Source organism: Periplaneta americana, chromosome 8 (assembly GCF_040183065.1).
Source record: "Periplaneta americana isolate PAMFEO1 chromosome 8, P.americana_PAMFEO1_priV1, whole genome shotgun sequence".
NCBI lineage: Eukaryota > Metazoa > Arthropoda > Insecta > Blattodea > Blattidae > Periplaneta > Periplaneta americana.
In genome coordinates, this window is record NC_091124.1 from 83,066,203 (window position 1) to 83,087,240 (window position 21,038).

The 21,038-nt window shown below is 35.1% G+C and overlaps 1 protein-coding gene across 1 annotated transcript in view; it reads right to left on the bottom strand.

Moving 5' to 3' along the window:
- The window catches only part of LOC138704820 (UPF0047 protein YjbQ), a 73,809-nt gene extending 53,285 nt beyond the window's left edge, over positions 1 to 20,524 (bottom strand). The window contains exon 1 of the mRNA XM_069833106.1: positions 20,122 to 20,524. Within this exon, the coding sequence (XP_069689207.1) occupies positions 20,122 to 20,281 (160 nt within the window). The 5' untranslated portion in view covers positions 20,282 to 20,524. The remainder of the gene's footprint in view (positions 1 to 20,121) is intronic.
- Between the last annotated feature and the right edge of the window lie 514 nt (positions 20,525 to 21,038).

The window sequence follows — 21,038 nt, forward strand, 5'->3', positions numbered from 1 at the left end:
TGGTATATTTTATTTTGTGAGTAGGAATGTTTGCAAAACAAGTATGCATCGAGTGAAACAACCCTACAAACAAAATAAAATTCTTTTTAACACTGTGTTCTATACTATTTTTCAGACATCCATTCGTCCAGAGACAATTCCCCCAACTTCTCCACTGCTGTATTTCCCTCATTATAATAGCGAAACTTTATCACATTAAAGCAGGCAGTGCTACAGCTCAGTGATGGAGCATTCAACTACTCATGTAGATATACCTGATTCAAATCTGGGTGCCTGCTACTTTTATTACATTTAATTCTTAACTGTTTCCTATAATTATCAATAAAATAAATTGTTGAAGCAATTTGATTACCTACATTTCTTAACCAAAAAACAGACATTGGCACTGTTACAATTGTTTTATTGATCGGTTGTGATTACTGCCATATGACATCTGGTGGGAAACAACATTTGAAAGTCAGTGTTCTAAATACTCTTGCACAAATGTTAAAAGTACTTTAGGAATGGCTGTCTAAAAACTGTTATTGTATGGTTTAAAATTGAACATCAAAAGAACAAATCCAAGTAGGTACATAAATACTACAAGAAAAGAACTTAGAAATATCTGTAAATACTAGCGTCACAAATTTTTCCATCATTAATGAGTGAATGGATTAATGTTATACACAGCGCAATATCCTGTTTCACTTTATGAGTGAAAAAGTATGTCATGTTGAAAATTTTACTTGTGATGGCTGTAATATATTAAAAACATAAATCCTCTATTCAACGCTCTCCACTTTATTAAATGGCCTGATTTTCTACAGAAATATAATTGGCCACTTAATAAAAGTTTTACTGTACAATGTCCTAGACAAATACAAATTCATGAAAAGGAACAGTTTTTTTTTACCAAAAATGTGCTGTCTAACAATGACTTATGTCTGCTAATTCTACCACTAATGGTACTAAATTTTTAACAACGTTGTGCACTGTCTCATCATCTATTAAGTCTAATACAAAGTATTTTTAATAGGAATAATGAACAAAACATGATATGATCTAATGGAACTATGCAACACCTTACATTCTAACAAAATGCAAATATAACAATTTATATTCAATGATTATCTTATAATACATTCTAGCTGAAATATATATGGAACCTAGACAATAGTATAGAAGATAGGAATTAACATACAGTGAAAATATGTTGCACATTTTTTCTCATATGATGAACTTCATTTGGCTCTTGCAGAACAAATGGGGTGTAATGTACAATACTACTCTAATTACTTGCTAGATGTTGGTTTTAGATAGTCTACTGGTTCCATATAGCCAATCTTTCTAAAGTAGTCTACATAGAATCATAAAATTATAATATACTTTCTGAAACAAATCCATATGTCTACCAGATTGTGTAGATTTGAGAAAGACTGCAATTCCCCACACTTCAGGGCACTTTTATTTGAAAAATATTGTTCAAAATCAATTTGAAGTATTTAGTCTATTCAGTCACTTAGGACTATCCATTTAAAGTAAGTGAATTTTAAAAGACATTTCACAAATGGTAAAAATCGTATATTTCATAAAGTAAATATTAAATCTTTGTTAATTTTATCTTTTAATTTGAAAAGGAGGAAATAATTTTCATTTAAACGACACTTGCTGCTTTTAACATTTATTTTAAAAAGTATACACTTGATCTCACTTACAATTCACAAGGTGCATTGGTAGCCAAACAGCTAGAGCACCTGCTTTCCAGGTTTAAATCCTTAGGTCCAATTTCTTAAGTGTTTCAGTACTTTTTAAATCCACAACTAACGACAAGGGGATCTAACCTAAAAAATTTGTAATAATTTACTCATGTGCTAAGTTTATTTAAAAACTGAATGAACTGACAAATATCGCATGTCCGCCACTTAGAATGATTGTAAATAGCCAAAACTGGTTAAAATATATTCCTGGCATAAATAAGGTTGGCCACCACAAGCAGGTTAGTTGATAACCAGATTTTCATGGAATTTAGTTGAGTGTAGTGCTACTTTGACACGTTTACTGCTCTGTGTAACACTGTATAATATGGTGAGAATGCAATATAATTCAGAATAAAGAATATTCATTTGCAACAGTTACATGAAAAGATATTCTAACGATTTCAACAAGATAAAATTTCGTTGTAATTATTCAAAGAAATATGTTCTATTGTAACAAACAAATTTAAGTTAGTGAAAAATGTGCGAACACATGGTATTCTTATAGGCAAAAAAAAAAAAAAAAAAAAAAAAAAAAAAAAAAAAAAAAACTGGTCCAATCCTGTTTAAACAGAGGAAAATCTTTATAACATAGGGTAGCATTTTAGAAAATTCTCCTTGAAGATCTTTGTAATCATTAGCTCAGCAAGCAAATGTTTCTCAATCAAGTGCATGGAAAGCAACAAGAAAACTAAAGGAAAATATTCGTCAAGAAATTTTTGCAATACAGAAAATTAACTTCATCACAGTTTCTTGCAATCTTTACAAGAGGATTAACGAATGTTTAACAGCAGAGAGTCTGGTATGATTATTCCTAATGAGTAATTAAAGTAAGCATATCAGTAGAGTTATCAAGACAATAACATCTGAGCAATGCAGCACTTTGCTAATGGAAAAGCACCGCCGAATCAACTTGACTGGTGGACACCCATTATATTTACAATTAATTCTAATATGTGCTAAGATAAATTACATTATGTATCTTCCAAAACAGGCAACACTGTGATCCTATGAATCTTCGATTTATAGTATTCTGTCACGAAAATTGCAACACAAAAATACTGTCTTTATTAGCCTATATCTATCTAAACATATCTCTGATTGAGGTTCTGACTGATATGTACATCTACACTTATTTTTTTGAAAGATGGGACATGACAGCTAAGCAGCCGAGCTTGGAACTACAGTGCCATGTTGCCAATGTGGACTACCACGCTGCCAGCTGATGGAAGCTAGCAATTGTCGTGAAGATGGTTGACATTAAAACATTCATTGACAATTGACGCGAAGGTAAGAAAACAATATAAAAATCGACAGAGTATCAAGGACGAAATGTACAAATGCTCACATTGTGTGCACAACAAATGTCTCCAAAAGAGCTATTAAGCATTCGCCACGTGGGAACTGTAAGTTTGGCAACTCAATCGTTGTTACCATAGCAACAGGCCTACCACGCTATGTGACATTCAGTTGTTTTTCCGATCGCAACGCTCCTGTCATGTCCCATCTTTCAAAAAAACAAGTATACTTGACAATATGTGTGAAAGGAAGAACAATTGTTTGTATACATCTGAAGTCTAATTAGTGTAATATGTAGCTAGTCAGCGATGTATGCAATGGAGTGGGAAAGGAACTAGCCACCCCATAGGCGCCAACTTCAGGATTGCTTTGCATTTTGAGCACCCCCAAAATAATTACTAGGGGTGCTCGGCAACCCCAACATTATTTATATACAGACTTCCCAGTTCCCACAACTATTATCTTTTAAAGATTTGTATTGTAAAGAGTTCTACAAAGTTGTTGACAATATTGTGAACTGTTTGGATAATCACACTGATACTTTTACTGCAGATTTTCTTGTTAAGATTGAGAATTTTCTAATTGGTGGTTTGAATGACAGTGATAAGGAACTGGAAGAAATTCTCTCATTTTATGGAGATGACTTGGACAAGGAGAGGCTACTTTTACACAGGGACATGTTATTAGATATTGCAAGCTCAAAACTAAACCACATCATAGATTTTCAAACTGTTTTTGATCTCCTTCGGAAACAAGCTTTTCTTCGTAATGATATTAACTCCTTACAATACCAGTGTCTACCTCTACTGCTGAGCAATCATTCTTCTCTCTCTGTAGACTTAAATCCTACATTAGGTCTATCATGGGTCAACAGCGAATGAATGATGTAGCTATTGTTCATTACCACAGAGAAGAAGCTCTGCATTTAGATTTGGATGAAATAGCAAATGAGTTCTTCATAAAAATGAAATTTGCAGGAAGATATTTGTTATGAAAACGTAATTTGCAAAAGGGCCACCCTTCTGTGGTAAAACATGTTAAGATTTTATTAATCGCCATGAAAAATGGTAGTGTTGTTAATAATGAAACAATTATTTATTAAACAGACTATGAACAGTGTGTTTATATTTACCAATTAATAATATCATTTGTTGTAATGAAGAACAGTTTCAACATAAATTATATTAAACTTCAATGTGATTTTCCTTTCCTGAGTGAGCACTCCCAATAAATTTTACAAGTCGGCATCTACGAGCTACCCTACCCCATTATCTCCTGACTTAGTTGCCTCATAACTGTGCCTTATTGGTATCACTTGTGAGGTTCAGACCTGTCTTCGGACAGTTGACTGAACAACTATCTTAATTTTTTAATCATCATCATATGGTTTCGTACCTGTTAGAGTTATGGTACATTGTAAGATATCAAGTTCCAATTACTGTACCTAATGAAATATTAAATATTTTTAGGACTGTGCAAGAAATTGTGGACATCTAGCTGATATTAAAAGTTAAGATGCCTAACGTGTAACAATGAAGATCAATAATTAATTAATAACCATAACTTGTATTTTTACAAAATTTTCACAAACATATATGTGATAAAAAATTTTTGACAAATAATATTTTGATGGTACTTTATGCATGTGCATTTATTTTTTTTCGACAGATTAGTATATTCCATGTTATTATTATCACTATCTTCTTTGAATACACAATTCCAATGAATCTAAATGTTCATATGCAACTGTCAAAAACCAAAACAAAGTACAGCATGCATGCATACATGCATCCTTTTCACAAGGATCCAGACATAGATCAACTAAGAGCAGTAATCAAAATCAGTGTGCATCAATCATGAAGCATGGGTCAAATTGCACACAAGGGAAATCATGAAGGATGCCTGCCTCTCTTCTAAACTCGACAAAGTTTTGCTGCCGTTCACAACATATGTGAAGGTAATTAAGGTAGCTGCCATACTAACTATAAAAATGTCCATGAATCCTCATAATGTTAATTCATACAGTATTTCGCAATTAATGTTTCAAAAAAGCATACATTACCATTATATAATTAAAAACTCCATATTGCAATAGTATACTATAAAATCGTCATATTATTAGAGTATATATTATGAACTACAGTGTAAAGGTACAAGTAAAGAGTCCTTATGTAACTTACTTGCAATAGAAGAACGAACTTCAAAACAATAAGATTAAAAACATTAATATATACATGATTTCTTTAAAAAGTTTCTCACATGAAACTGTTCAGAATTGTCTATTGGCACACATTTGTGCTGCCAATGCTCTCAGAACATGAATTTTACTGGACTGGAATGTTTTGAGTTGTTTCTCTGCATTATCAATGTATGTGTAGAAAATAAGATGGCTACAGACTTCAGATTCTTGTCAATGCCCTGCCTGATTCAGGTACAAGTGCTAAATCCCAACATCCTAATTATTTCTTGTTTGATTGGACATATTCCACCATAATTACCCTTAGAAAAAGGAACCCAATTGTTCCTTATTGAAACAATGACATTGGTTGTGATGATGCTGAAAACGATGGTATCTGCGAGAACACAGAGTCAAGAGATTGCTTTCAGAAGTTGTATGGGGTGAAGATGGTAGTGGTATTATTGGATCGGTATCATGGTCAACAGTTGAGATGTAAAGAAATTGCCGACAAATATAGTAATTAAACTTTGATCATTGGAGAACAATGTGATTGGCATAGAAGAACTTCTTTGTGCTAAACCAGCGGTCATCAGGACAGTGCACCCTCGGGCTAGAATCTTACACTGGCGTGCATCCGTGGTTGCTGGCAGGCTTGCTTTCTACTTCTCCCTTCTGCATGTTACACTTGAGTGAGTGCTGATGACCACTGTGCTAAACTAAAGTTTGTCACCTGTCACCAATGATAGTGATGCGAAAAAAGGGCTATACTTTGATTAGCAGGCCAATGGGTTATAGCTCAATCATATTTTGTGTATTTTGTGACAGAGGAGCAAAAAATATTATTTAAAAAAATGATAAAAGTATTACCAGGTATACCTATGACTGAGGTTCTGTCTGATATGTACATCTACGAGTATTACTAGACAGTACATCTCACTTGATGATATGTGTCAGAGGAAGAACAATTGTTTGCATACATCTGAAGTCTGACTAGTGAAACATGTTACTAGTCAGTGATGTATGGAGTGATGGAGGAGGAAAGGAACTGGCCATCCTACCCCATTATCTCCTGGCTTAGTTGTATCATGAATGATGCCTTATTGGTGTCACGAGGTTTTAACCTGAGTTCGGACAGTTGACAACAACAACAACAATAACATAGTGAAAGGGCAAAGGGACGTGACTACCAGGTTCTTTAGTTTTGTTTTCTTTTATATATACACAGAAACATTTACAAGCACATAAATACAATGAGTTTGAGCCATCTAGAGCAAGAAGCTGTTTGGCCACTTATCTGATAAGTTTCTGCAAGTCTGCTGCTAGGAGGAGATGCACACATTTGATAGTGACAGCATTAGTTTCTCTGTGATTGAGTGCAGGTCGTTTGTTTTGTCAATTGTGCGATATTCATTACGGGAATGTATATGTATACATATAGCCTACAACACATATATGAAGTACAGTAGAACCCCAATTATCCGTCACCCTATTAACCGATTGGCAGATTATCTGAGTGTCTTTCTCATGCTTTATTTTTTTTTTGGTACAAAAAAAAATAATATTGTATATTATGTTAGTACTGTACGTATTTTTTTCTAGAAGTTATTACAAGCCTTTACCATTACACAGTATGTAGTAGGAATGCTATTGCTGCCGACAATAGAAACAATTACTGTGGAAACTGGTGTTTTTCCCAACTTGTAAAATAGTCACTACCTAATTTCAAAGAAACGACTCCAACAACACCCACACAATTGCAAACTCGTGCACTATTCCCCCAGATCACATATAATATAACAGATTGCTCATCCCTATGTTAAAATTGGTAGCACTTTGAAGAGAACCGCCAGAATCACCACCTGTTTGCCATAAACGAACATGAGATGGCAGTAAAGTCACTAATGCAATTCAAATTGGAGTTATAACATGACTCCTTATGTAACAACTAGATGGCAGCATAGTAAACTTGACAAAAGTTGTTACTGTCAAAGCCTATAAGGCCAAGCAATCTGGCTATATATTATGGTCTAGGGTATTACTATACTTCATTGTGTTTATCAGTTACAACCAGCATTAGTGTAGTGTGTAGAATGAATACGCCAGTGGTTGCAGTGCAATAGGAGCTTCAAATTACAAAACTGTTATATTACACATTTAATTTATGAAAATCTTTTGTGGTATGGATTATCTGATTTTTTCGATTAACCATTCAGTCCAACCCCTTCATTATCATGGATAATAGAGGTTCTACTGTATAGGAAATCATGTCATACAATCAGGTGAAAATTCAGATGTAAATTTCCTGACAGGTCAGTGCCCATGTAAGCATGCTCTTCCCCCACTGACAAGGTGAGTCCACAGTCTAGCCCTCGAATCCAAGCTTGCTGCAATAGTGGTGTGCATTGTAGAATTTTATGACGAGTATTTTAAAGTTCAAGGAGTAATATAATACATGAACTACAATATTATCACTAATATAACACACGAACTACAATATTATCACTAATATAACACACGAACTACAATATCATCACTAACTTACAAATATGATCAAAGCAATGACGCATTTTTAATGCTACATTTTTAATAAAAATTATATTACAATACATTTCAAGCATATACCTGCTCATAAATTAACTTTTACATTTCTTTAGTAAAACATACACTTTTATTTCTTCTGCGTAATGAACTTCATATTCTCTTGAATAAAGCTTTTTCTGAACTACGTATTCATTAATATTTAATATTATTCTGAACTAAACGTTTAATATATATATATATCTTTTTGTGCTGATTTTAATCTAAGAGTGGCTTTCAGGTGCCTGACAGATAAGCTACTCTTTGGACCACACTTGCGTAATTTCATCATGGAAAACAACTGTTCATACAAATATGTGGTGCCAAACATATAAAAGATATTTGCTCCATATTTAAGCAGACACAGAAAAATTATGGAGGAAAATTCTGTCAAATCCCTTTAATGATAAAATTTGGCTCTCATACGTCTATTACACTAGAGATCAATTATTTCCATTTGTAATTCCAGAATACCCGACTCAACCTTATACAAGAATGGCGCACCAAATATTTCAAATTAAGATACAAGCTTTTCAAGTCCTAAAATCTACATTCAAACTGATTCTGTAATCCTGCAAGCACTTGTGAATATTCTTCTAAATAAGACTGCTGATGCAATGGGTGAAAGAATAAGCCTTGGAAAAAGCAAAATGATTTTAGATTTTGACTGAGTTTCCATAAACGAAGCTTCATTTGGAAGGTCTTCACTTCGTTGTACACTGAATTTCTTTAAATGATTTAAGTAAAGTCTTTTTAAATAGGTCTATCAAATATCTTGCATTGCTTCAAATTCAATAAAGAACATTTCTTCCCAATTACACTTAAAAATAAGCATAAAAGATCTTCGCTTATTGCTGGCTAACTATCGTAGCAGTTAGCACTGTAACTCTACTAGTCTCATAGCAGCTGATGTCATATAAGGCAGCCGACAACTTGCAACATGGGCGTTCTTGTTGCTCTTTGTCCTAGAACACTACCGTCCCAGGTTTGCTCTAGATGTACATTGGTCTTATTTTTATTTTTTGTTGAACAAAAACACCTTTAGCATGCCAGTTATTGTCTGTTTTTTTGCATTTAAATCGTTTGTGAGTTGTGGCAATGATATGCAGACACAAAAACGAAAAATAAGCTTTTTACTTTCATCTAACATCAATGAAAATAAATAATGAAGGAACACATTCCAACGAAAATAAATATTCTCATATGAAAAACAACAAAAAGACAATAATGTATGACTTGAGGCTTTCCCGGCGTTTGATATAGAATAACTCTTCTCGGGTTCTCAGCCAGGTGAGTTGGAGATTAGCTTCCAAGCTTTCGACAGCTAGCTCTGCCATCTTCTTCGTCCCTGAAGAAGATGGCAGAGCTAGCTATCGAAAGCTTGGAAGCTAATCTCCAACTCACCTGGCTGAGAACCCAAGAAGAGTTATTCTATAAAAAGACAATACTTCTAATATCGGGTATGTGACCTTTCAGCCCGAATTACTTGCCTAAACCTTCGAGGCATTGATGAAATCAAATTTATACAGTACCGAAGACATGTCAACACTGTACCCCAGGCTTCTTGAATTTAAGCCCACAAGGCATCCTATGTCCTGTTGATTTGCAGGCCAATTCGACTCCACTCCTTTTTTCAACCCTGCCCACACATTTTCAATGGGATTCAAATTGAATGAAGAGGGAGATCAGACCATCATAGTGATATCCAGCCTCTCAGCAAACCAATATGAAACTGCATTGGATGTATGAACAGGATGATTATCCTGTACGAAATCAGTAACTCCATCAGGATAACGCATCCTCACAGAAGGAATCAAGGCATATTCAAGGATGACTTTGTACTGTTCCCTGTTCAGTGTTCCGTCGAGCATCCACAAAACACCCAGATCATCACAAGGCATCCAGCCCCAACAAGATACAGATACACGGCCTTGGCGAAAATGCTTAACCACGTATCTTTTGTTGTATCTCATGGATGTAAACAATCACTTTCCCCCCTGCATACAGAAGAAAATGTCATCTCATCTGAGAATATGACTCTATTTCAGTTACGCTTGACATTTTTCTCTGTAAACGTGAGGTGAAGCAGCTTATGAGTGTCTTTTAGGTGTTCTTTCTTTGTTTCTATGCGAGTGAAGAGTCCTGCATCTTTTTAAACACCACAGAGCTATTCGAGAAGATCCAGCGAATTAGTTCTAATGGCAGAAGCAGACTGGTAAGGATTCCTGACTGCTTCTGCAATCAGAGCTGCATTCTGCTCAGGAGTGGACACACGTCTTCTTCCAGAACCTAGACGACAGTGTTCAACACCTTTCCTGGATAATTGCACCCACCTGTGGGCTGTAGATATAGGGATGTTGATCCTCCTTGCAGTCTGGACAATCGAGTAACCTGCAGTATTAACAAGAGTAAGGAGTGATTTCCTTGAGCTTACGTCCTTGTATGTGCAATCAGCCATAGTAGAACTCAGTATGATGACAGGAAATAAAACACAGGCATGTGGTGCTCCTTATATGTGCACACATTCATCTACACGACTATCAACAATATTGCAATTAACTAAAACTGACCCAAACGCAATATATAATATATTTGGTATTAGGAAAGAAAGTTGATACTATGAAGCAATGAGGATGAAAACAAAATTTTGATTGAAAGTAATTATTTAATAAAATAATGAAATGTTATAAAAAATCACATAAAGAAGGTTTCGAACCTGCATATTCTTCATCTGCTAGTGAGCAGGATTCTGTACTTTACCACTGACCAGCACTGTTATCTTCAGATCACGCAGATCATGATAAATGCTGCCCACTGTATCAAATCCTTCATAAATAAGACGGGATGAATAATAGTAGTACAGGACACAGTGGATTACCCAAAAGTCTAATTCTAATCAGTCACCATGATAGCCTAAAAGCTCATATAAACTTGAGAGACTTAGAAACTGAGTTGAGGAAAAAAAAAAAAACACGCACGCACACACACACACACACACACACACACAATTGTGTAAATAAGTTTTTTAACTTCAGAGTGATCACTGGTTTAACATGTTTTTACCATGAAGTTTTTCAAGTCTTAAGACTTCTGGTTTAAATATACTGCAAAAATTAATTAAAACAAGATCATTCCATGCGAGGTGATTCCCAAGATGTGGATGAAAGTGAAGACATTAATAGGACGCTGCATATACAAGCAAAGATTAATAACTAGAGAACAAATAAATTTTATGCTAAATGAGAAAGTGGTCTATGAAAATGATATAATAGGCTTACTACTAAAATACGAGTACATGAACCTATCAAAAATATCTTGGATTTGTCCACCGAGGAACACCTTTAGAGTGGAAGTATGTCAGTGACCATTTGCAAAGAGCACCAAAATTAGTGAACAATATAGGGCAGTCATTTTCATATTACAATATACTTAGACCTATATTGAAATCCACATTCAATACATATTTCTAGCTACCGATTTTTTTTATGTAAATATGACTGTTCATCTCAGTCAGTACTCTACTAAGGTGCCATCCCAGAAAGTCGACTGACACATTTACAGACCAGTTTTGTCGTGCCTATAATTTCTAAATTACATGACATATTCCAATGAAGAAAACGGCAATCAATAGATGAAGGATAAATGTACCCAATGTGATCTTGAGTTGGAGCAGGTAACGTCATCTAGTGATAAGCGGGAGGGGAAAGTTGAGAAATGAATTGGCAGGTTGCGCTGCAACCAAGGCAATGTAACTCGAGAATAAGAAGTGACAGAACATTCACAGTGGTGTCAAATGATTTCAAATGATTTGTAACAAACCAGGTTACAAGCCCAATTGAGAAATAATCAGCAGTCGACAAGTTAAACTGGAAAAATTCGTGTAAGTAAAGTTCAGTGAAGAGAGAAATTTCATCATGTCGAGGCATATGCAGTGCAAATAGGAGCAGGTGTATAAGCCATGAGTAGCAAATGATAGAGCATGATAGTTACCGTAACAACTGACATGTTTATACTCAATATATATAAGATAGCAACCTGTTATAAATGAAATTATACTTGACTACTAAACCTGAGTGCATTTCTTCATTCTTATACCTTACATTCAACATCCCATCCCAAAAAACATATTCATGTATAAAACTTGCAGCTTTGTTCCTGATACAGTCTACCCCGATTTTTTTTTAAGAATCTATTTACATTTGCATAACTGCACGGTCTTATAGGCAACTTACTTACTTACAAATGGTTTTTAAGGAACCCGTAGGTTCATTGCTGCCCTCACAAAAGCCCACTGTCGGTCCCTATCCTGTGCAAGATTAATCCAGTCTCTATCATCATATCCCACTTCCCTCAAATCCATTCACTTCAAGGCTTATTGTAAGGTTTCATAACAAGCTGTTTTTATGGTGATGGGTTGTTAGCTCTTCGCCCAACCCCCAAGCTGGAGGACTACCCCTTATCAGCTGTCCATGACTGCTTATTCAATATATTCGCAGCTACCCTCCATATCTGGAGGTCATCTCCTCTATCCGCAACCTGAGGACGCTCCATTCTGTGGTGATAGGGACCCACAATACATGGCTACTTAATAAAAGTAAATATAATGAAAGTATTATACAATACATGAACAATACAAGTCACTAGAATCGACGGCAATTGGGAAGGTGGTCATCTGCTAGCATTGGCATCGAGACAGATAGAAAGAGCAAGGCAGCGTACATCATTGCCACATCATACTTCACGTGCACGGTGCAATACAAATAGCACTACAGGGAATTTAAATTATCAAAGACAATAATGACCTTAGCAACTGATTGCTGTAACATGACACCAAACAAACCCTCACTAACAATATTCTTTGGACAGTTCTCAATCCCACACCACATGTTTCTGCAGTTGTTTCTTGCACATTTGCAATGTTGCAGCCAGCATCATGATGGCCGACAGCATTCTGCTCGTCAATGTTTTTAAAATAATTGTACACCTATTTCCAATGCCTGCCTGTGCAATACTTGACTTTTTACAAACTCTCTCTCTCCATTTACCTATTTATCTTATACACACAGTATATATGTTAGTTTTACTTATTCAATATATTGAAACATTTACATGAGAACAAACGAACTCAGGAAGCACTTGTTACAGACTGATTCCGATTGGTTCTACTGTATAAGCTTGTGTCGTCACATACCAGAAATGTTACAGCACATACAGCAGATGACAACATTCTCAAATGGCGCTAAGTCTAGGAAAGTTTTATAATATTCCTATGTGTAAACAGTTGGCCAGACACCCTTCTTGTCATTGTGAAGGATGAAAAGGAAGATGAAAAGTGGTCCAGTAGACAAAAAGATGCGACCTTTACAACATTTCTTGAACAGTAGTGGCAATGAAAGTACATTAAAATGTTGGGAGTGGTCTAAGAATAAATATCGTTCAATTAACCGCTATAATTATTTTGCTTGGCAGATTGACTCTCGATCAGTGCCTGGAGAAAATTACTCCTATGTTGGGGAAAGACTTTCTACATTGGGACAACAATCTTCTAGTGGTAAAGAGTTCTCCAAATGGAAAATTTTAAAATTGCAGATGATTCACATTCTGGACGACCCTCTGAATCGGTCACTCAAGAAAACATTGAGGCCATAAGCAAAATATAGCAGCAGAAGTGGCAGCTAACATATCAACAGATATAAGAAACTATGCACACACCCTATACTGACTATTCCTTCAATTGTACATGATCATCTGAATGTTAGAAAGGTTTGTTCTCTTTGGGTGCCCCACTCATTTTTGGAGAAACTAAGGACATGTTGTGTGCAATGGTGTCAGAAAGTACTAGAACAGTTTGAGAATGGAACTTCCTCAACGTGAAGAGTATTGTATCAGGTGACAAAACTTAGCTATATCAATATGACGTCCCAACAAAAGCTCAGAACAAAGTGTAGTTATTCGAATATGAGAGTGCTCCTGTAAATGCCACCATATCAAGGTCAGTGAATGATCACAGTGTTCACTGCATGGGCATTGTGACTTGGGTTGTGCTAGAAACTCAGCGCACAGTGATTGCCAAGTGGTAAAGTGAGATGTGTCTGCCACAAGACATTCAGGCTCTCAAGGGGCTCTGTCGAAGGTCATGACTCAACACTTGGCACCTGTACATGATAGTACTCCAGTTCACTGGGTTAATCAATGTTGAATTTTCTTACAAGGTCTGGGCTGATATGTGATTAGAAACGTTCGGCAGTATGGGATCACATGTGGGGAAATCAACCCGAAAGAGAAGCGGAAGAGTTGATTTAGTGGCAGGTTTCAATGTATGGGGAGATTTTGGAATAATATAAAAAGTAGGCTATACTTTACTGCACAAGACAATGTGCCTTATCAATTTATAACTGCAATCTACAATATTTATAAGCACAACCAAATAGCTGTCAAAACTGAACGAGGTATTTCCTCATAAGCACCAATAAATCTAGGAATACGACAAGACTGTGGACTATCCCCCCTTCTGTTTATAATATATATGAATCATATACAGTAGAGCATCGATTATCCGAAACAATTGGGGAGGGGGGGGGGGGTGTTCGGATAACTGATTTTTCAGATAACCAATCATTTACGAAAACAAATTGTACCAGTGCCATAGGGGCAGTATGAATCAAAGAAACCCTGATATTAAACACAAAACTGTACATACAGTATATATTTTGTATCACACATCTTACAAATAACATAGAGAACTGACTAGCCTCGTTTGGCAAGTTCAAAATGGTCATTAAAGTAGGCCTACCAGTTTAGGAAAAGGAGTTTTTTTTTTTTTTTTTTTTTTGCTTCAGAGCTGAGAGACTTTTTTTAGAGCTAAATCTCGCAAACACGCTAGCGAAACTTCTACATGGCACGCGTGCAAATTTAAATTTGTCGACTGGAACACTTTCAGTTAACCGATGTTTCAGTTGTCAGTATTTGGATAATCGATGCTCTACTGTAATTCAATTATGAAGAAGAAACCATCATGCAGGATTTGCTCTGTCTACTAACACATATCTGGACACAGCAACACTGCTATGTACAGATGATCAAATTATAATTGCTACTTCTGAAGATGATCTCCAGCATGCAGCTTATAATCTACAACAAATTACCTCAGATTTTGGACTTAGCATTTCTACAGATAAAACTGAAGTTCTGGCCTTCAAAAGGAAATATCCTATTCAAAGAAAAATCTGTATTTAATAGCACTTTAATTGAACGAATCAACTCTTAATTTTTTGGGCTATAATATGTCATTTAGTACAGATGAAGACATGGTACACAAAATATATCAAAGTCGCTGGGATAATAAATCAAGTTTTTAAACCATCACGAATAAAGAATCACACCAGACTCCAAATCTTTAAGACTCTTACTAGACCTGTTCTAACATACGATAGTAAGGCATGGACCACCTGGAAGATGGATGAGAAAAATTTGATGGCAGTGGAGATGAGTTTTATGATGTATATGATGTACCGGAGTATGTATGATATTTCCTTGCAGGAATTCTGCATTACCATATGACGAAGGATGGGTGGAGCAGAAAAAAATTCTCTCTGACACCGGGACTCGAACCCAGGTTTTCAGCTCTACATGCTGACGCTTTGTCCACTAAGTCACACCAGATTCCAGTTCCGATGCCGGATTGAATCCTCTCAGTTTAAGTTCTACCTCTTAGTTTCCCTTTAGTGGCCAACCCTCATGTACTGTGTCACAGATGTGTGACCGTGGCACAATGTCCAACACACTATGTGCAGAGGTGCACTCATTACGAGTGACTAAGTGGCCGGGATCCGACGGAATGAACGCCGTATATCATATGGTAATGCAGAATTCCTGCATGGAAATATCATATGTACTCCAGTATATCATAATATGATATGCGTAAATAATCACTTAGTGATTTAAAAAAGACGGCACTCATTCCGTTGGATCCCGGCCACTTAGTCACTCATAATGAGTGAACCTCTGCACATAATGTGTTGGACACTGTGCCACTGTCACACATCTGTGACACAGCACATGAGGGTTGGCCACTAAAGGAAAACGAAGAGGTGGGAACTTAAACTGAGAGGATTCAATCCGGGATTGTAAGTGGAATACAGTGTGACTTTGTGGATAAAGGTCAGCACATAGAGCTGAAAACCTGGGTTCGAGTCCCGGTGCCAGAGAGAATTTTTCTCTGCTCCACCTATCCTTCATCAAATGGAGATGAGGTTCATAAGGAGAACCACAGGTTGTTCCCTTCTTGAATATCGAAGAAATTTTGACATCATGAAAGACCTCAACCTGAACCCAATCGTCAAGTACTGTCTGGCAACATATGGAAAACTGAGCTAGAGTGTCCCTCCACCTTAGTTCCCCACTTGCCTGTCTTATTCCCACCAAGCGACCAGCTCAGCCTATCATACAAATTTATGACTTTAAAAATTTAACTAATCTTACACAAGAACTACAGTCTCTCACAGTATTTGGCAATTCTGGGGAGATGTTCACTGCTTTTCTCCAGTTGCTATGACGAGTTCAGTCAGTAATGATGTGCTTGATGGTAAGGCTCCTATCGCATGTAGTACATTCTGGGAGATGATCATTCAGCAGATGATACTGCTAAATAAATAAATTTTGAGTGGCCAGTTCTGATTCTAGTAATAAGAGATCAAGTCTTGTAATGCCCAAAGACTATCAAAATTATATTTCTAATAAATTATAACCCATAGGCTATAGCAATATTCTCCCTAGTTCCATAAACTTCACTATCATTCTAAAATTATATAGGTACTGTATGTATTACAGTCTCCTTTAATACATGCATAACAAATAGTATAATTATCCAAGTACAGAGCTACAGAATAAAATTAATTACTAGAGCCTAGAATAACAACAAGTTTGCTTTTCTCTTCTGTTTTTAGTAGAAGAGAAATCTGATAATTGTAAACAATAATTATTAGTTTTTATTAAAACTATGGAATAATTCATGACTGTTTATCATATTTCTACAATGGATGTTAGTTCTAACCAATTAACTGTGAAGCCAGCAAGAATTAATGATTACCGGTATGTTTTATTTGTCTTATTCAGTATATTTTAGTTGTTTTAAAACCTTATTTGAATCATATTCTGAAATTTTACGTATAGAAACCTGGATACTGCATTCCCTCACTCCATAGAGTGAAATCAGATTACAATTACCTAGTCTAATCAACATAATATCAATGTTCATACTATGTGGATAGTACATTAAAAAACAGCCTTGTCCAAGAAAGGCAATGACTAAAAAAGGTACATTGTAAACAAAATCACACTGATTAAATAGTTTTGTAATATACCGACGTCAAATAAAAAATGCATTCATGGCATGAAAAATGATACAATTTTCTGTTCAGATCTTTGAAGTCTTAGACTGCCCATATTTACAGAATAGAATAAGAAATATTCGTTTACTGTACATTACAGCTGCCTTTATTGCCATTAGATTAGTGTAATATTATTATTTTTTTAAATTTATTTTATGTCGTTTTATCAACTGCGATAGTTATCTAGCGTCTGAGTGAAATGGAGGAAAAATCTTCAACCAGATAACTTGTCCCAACCAGAATTTGAACCCAGACCTGCCTGTTTCACAGTCGGACATGCTAACCGTTACTCCACAGCAATGAACAGCATTATTCTTAATGCAAGCACATCGGCATTAATTTTCGTACACAAGGGTATATTCGTCTGTGTATGTATTTAGCAGTCTTTTCATTATATATTTGTATTATAGAAACAGATATTCTCATACACTTCAACAATTCGCAACATTCATTCTGTGCAATACAAGTAAACGTAAATTGTTCCATGCAAACCAACACCAATGGGCATCTAAAATTTTTCATTAAGAAACACAAATTATTTGTCTACCAATGCTATGTTCTTAGTAGCCGACTGTATAGGCAATGCAAAATATTGAATGTTTCTTTCGCATAGTAAAAGGAAACATTACATCCTGAATTGCAATCAATTTATTCTTCTGTAATGTAACATACACAGCTGTAATGTATCTATCTACTAAAATGTAATAATTTACGAATCATACTTGAGTTGCATATATCAACTACAGACATAATACAAGGTTAGGAGATTAAGCACCATTTCATACTTACTACCTATATTTGGAGAATAATGGTTCATGATTTTATCTTTCCAGAAATGTCAACACAGAAGTGTCACGTGTTAGGTAGGCAGATTACTCCAGTTATAGTAAACAACAGAACTGAGTGAAAGTAAAATATATTTCAAAGTGTTGCCTTCATAATATGCAAAAAATAATAAATAAAAATATGACAGTTTCCAAGTTAATGGATTTTGAAAAAAAAAAAAAAGTCGATAAGTTAGTATACTTAAATAACGTACAGTAAGGAATATGATACTTTCTAAAAGGCTCCCAAAAAAAAAAAAAAAATCGAGTGTCAAATTCAGAATTTTCTGGTGCAATCATTCAAGAAAATATAGACCTACACCGACCTATATAGCTACATAATGTAGACCTATTCGAATCGTAAAAATAATGTTTACTTCTACATAGGTATGTATATCTTCTCGACAATCGCAGAAAATATAGCAAAATCCAATCTTAAATTATCAACATTTCAAATACACAGCTAATACTGTAAGGCTAGGTGCCAGAGCTCTGCCTAAACTGGGAAATTCACATTCACTAATATATAGGCCTAAATAATTTCGATTGAAGTTCAATTGAAAGTAATTACCGGTATTTTCTTCTGTACCAAATTGAACTTTGGTCAGTAAGACAGACATAATCAAGAATCAGTGACAGGTTAGGTTTGCTCAGGTTTTTTGTATGTCTGCCAAAAACCGTATAAATAGGCCTATGCAAGGCGAACCAAAAACCTGAAATAACCTGCCACTGATCCTCGATAATGTCCGCCATACTTATCAACGTTTAATTTAGCACAGATAAACTGAAAGATATGTTGAAAGATTAGCAATAGAAAGATAAGCTACAGTTGAAGTCAATAAATAGATTGGCCTAAGAGGAAATCTTTATAAAAGTTGCAGAATTAGTATGATATACAGCAATTACTGATGATGTATCAGCAGGGTAGGGGTCTAACTTAGTCAATATTTGTCAATTTACAAATCGATAGTGCACATTTCTACATTTAACTTTCACAATTTCATTACCAAGAGGAATTTCCGTAATATACCTAGGTCTACATACAATATAAACTAAATATCTACAACTATTCATCTTGTCATAAGCATATAAACTACACTTAGGGTCCATACCTAAATGGGGCAATTCATAGTCGGTTACTCTGTCTCTTGTACCTTTGCACTCGAGATTTTTCTTCCTTACAATTTGAACTTCACAAGTTATTCAACATTTTACTCGGTGATTAATAATGAAGAATCTTTCCAAACATTATTAATTGTTTAATTATCTGTCATAATGATCAAATTTAGAGGTATTTATGGAATAGAATTTAGTACCTAACCATAAAAACCATTCTCATTTGTATAAACTTCTCTGAATCACAACTGTTAATTAAACGCCATTAGTACCATACCAAAGTTTGGAACTGCGAAAAAGATAAATAAATATAGGATAATTATTCAAAATGTAGTATAGGTAATACCATTTTAGCAATATTAGCTTTACTAACAGCATATAATGAAATTGTTTTCACATACTATTTCTTCTAAAGTGTAGTTCTCATATTATATCAATGAAATACATTTATGCCATAAAGTAGATAAGTATGATTTATTTAAACTAGGCTAGATAGATGTGCCTAATATGAAGAGTTTCAAATAATATATCGTGGTCACAGGAATACTGTCAACTATCTGTCTCAAAACATTAAACAGTCATTTTCTAAGTTTGGGAACTCTAAACATTTTCCCATTTTAAATGATAGGTCAATGTATGATGTAGATTGAGTTACATCTCTGGTTAGGGTTGGTTAAGGTTAGGTTATTTTGGTTACTGTAGGCTGCAAAACATAGGCATTCCACAGTACTGCCAAAAACGAGTTTACAGAGAATGAATTGGTCTGGATGTACATCTACATTACAACTTAATCTAGTAGAAACATGTAACTTCAACTAGCTATTCAAAGACAATGCTATATTAGGTATGGCTACAACGTGAGATTATTACATTAAAAACTAAAATGAGTCTAACAGTCAGAGAGACAAAATTCAACTTCAACTAAGAATATTTTAAATTGCTAACCTATCAAGATTTTACCCAAAAATATCATGCTTGCATTGGAACCAACGTCCAATACTTACTCTGTACATGAAATAATCCGACTGAAAATTGACATATTTCAGGCATTTGCCTAAGAATTTCTTCTGTTACTAAATGAACTCCTCTATGCTGCGGCCTAAGGTTGATTTTTCGTTGAAACCACGCCGATCCTATCTGTATGCCCCTATTCGATGAAGCCATGTTGAACACTGTACAGACAGGGGCTTATTTGTTGAAAGTACTTGTCAAAATTGTAACATGAGTGCTTGTAATATTATACTTCCAATAACCTTGAAAACCTCATGTTGATAATGAACAGTATATTACCGTCGAACAAGAAAAAGATATAACAATAAAAATGTGTGAAAGTAAATAATGTTTCACCCTATACTTCTCGCCGCACCGTCGAAATAGCACCAACTTCAATAACGACCCACTAGTGGGCAGTGACATCATAGAAACAGATGACGTGCGAATTTTTAGCACATTCCAGATGGCTTATTTTATTTGCTGTTTTGGTGGAATTTTCTTCTGTACGTTGGCGGCACTGTCACGGACGGCCGTCGGGATGACAGGCATCGGAAATAGTAGTCGGCACGATAGAAGCGTTTTTGTAGAATTTTATATGGCATAAATATGTAATTAAATTGATTGTTTTGAAGGATATACACTCTTTCTTTCAATTCTCGTTAAGACCAAAAATTATCATCTGAATTCAAAATGAGTAAAGAGAGCCAACATCACTGTGATATAAATGGGGTTGAACGAGCAGAACACATGACTTCACATTTAAAACCCGCGAGATTCAAACAACCTTTCGGTCTTTGCTACATTTTGATTAAATTATACAACAGTTAATACTATTTTACAAAAAAGAAATACCAAAATAACTTAACTTTCACCGAAGTATCCAAAAAGTGGAGACATTTATTATGATTTCATCAATATCGCGATTTTC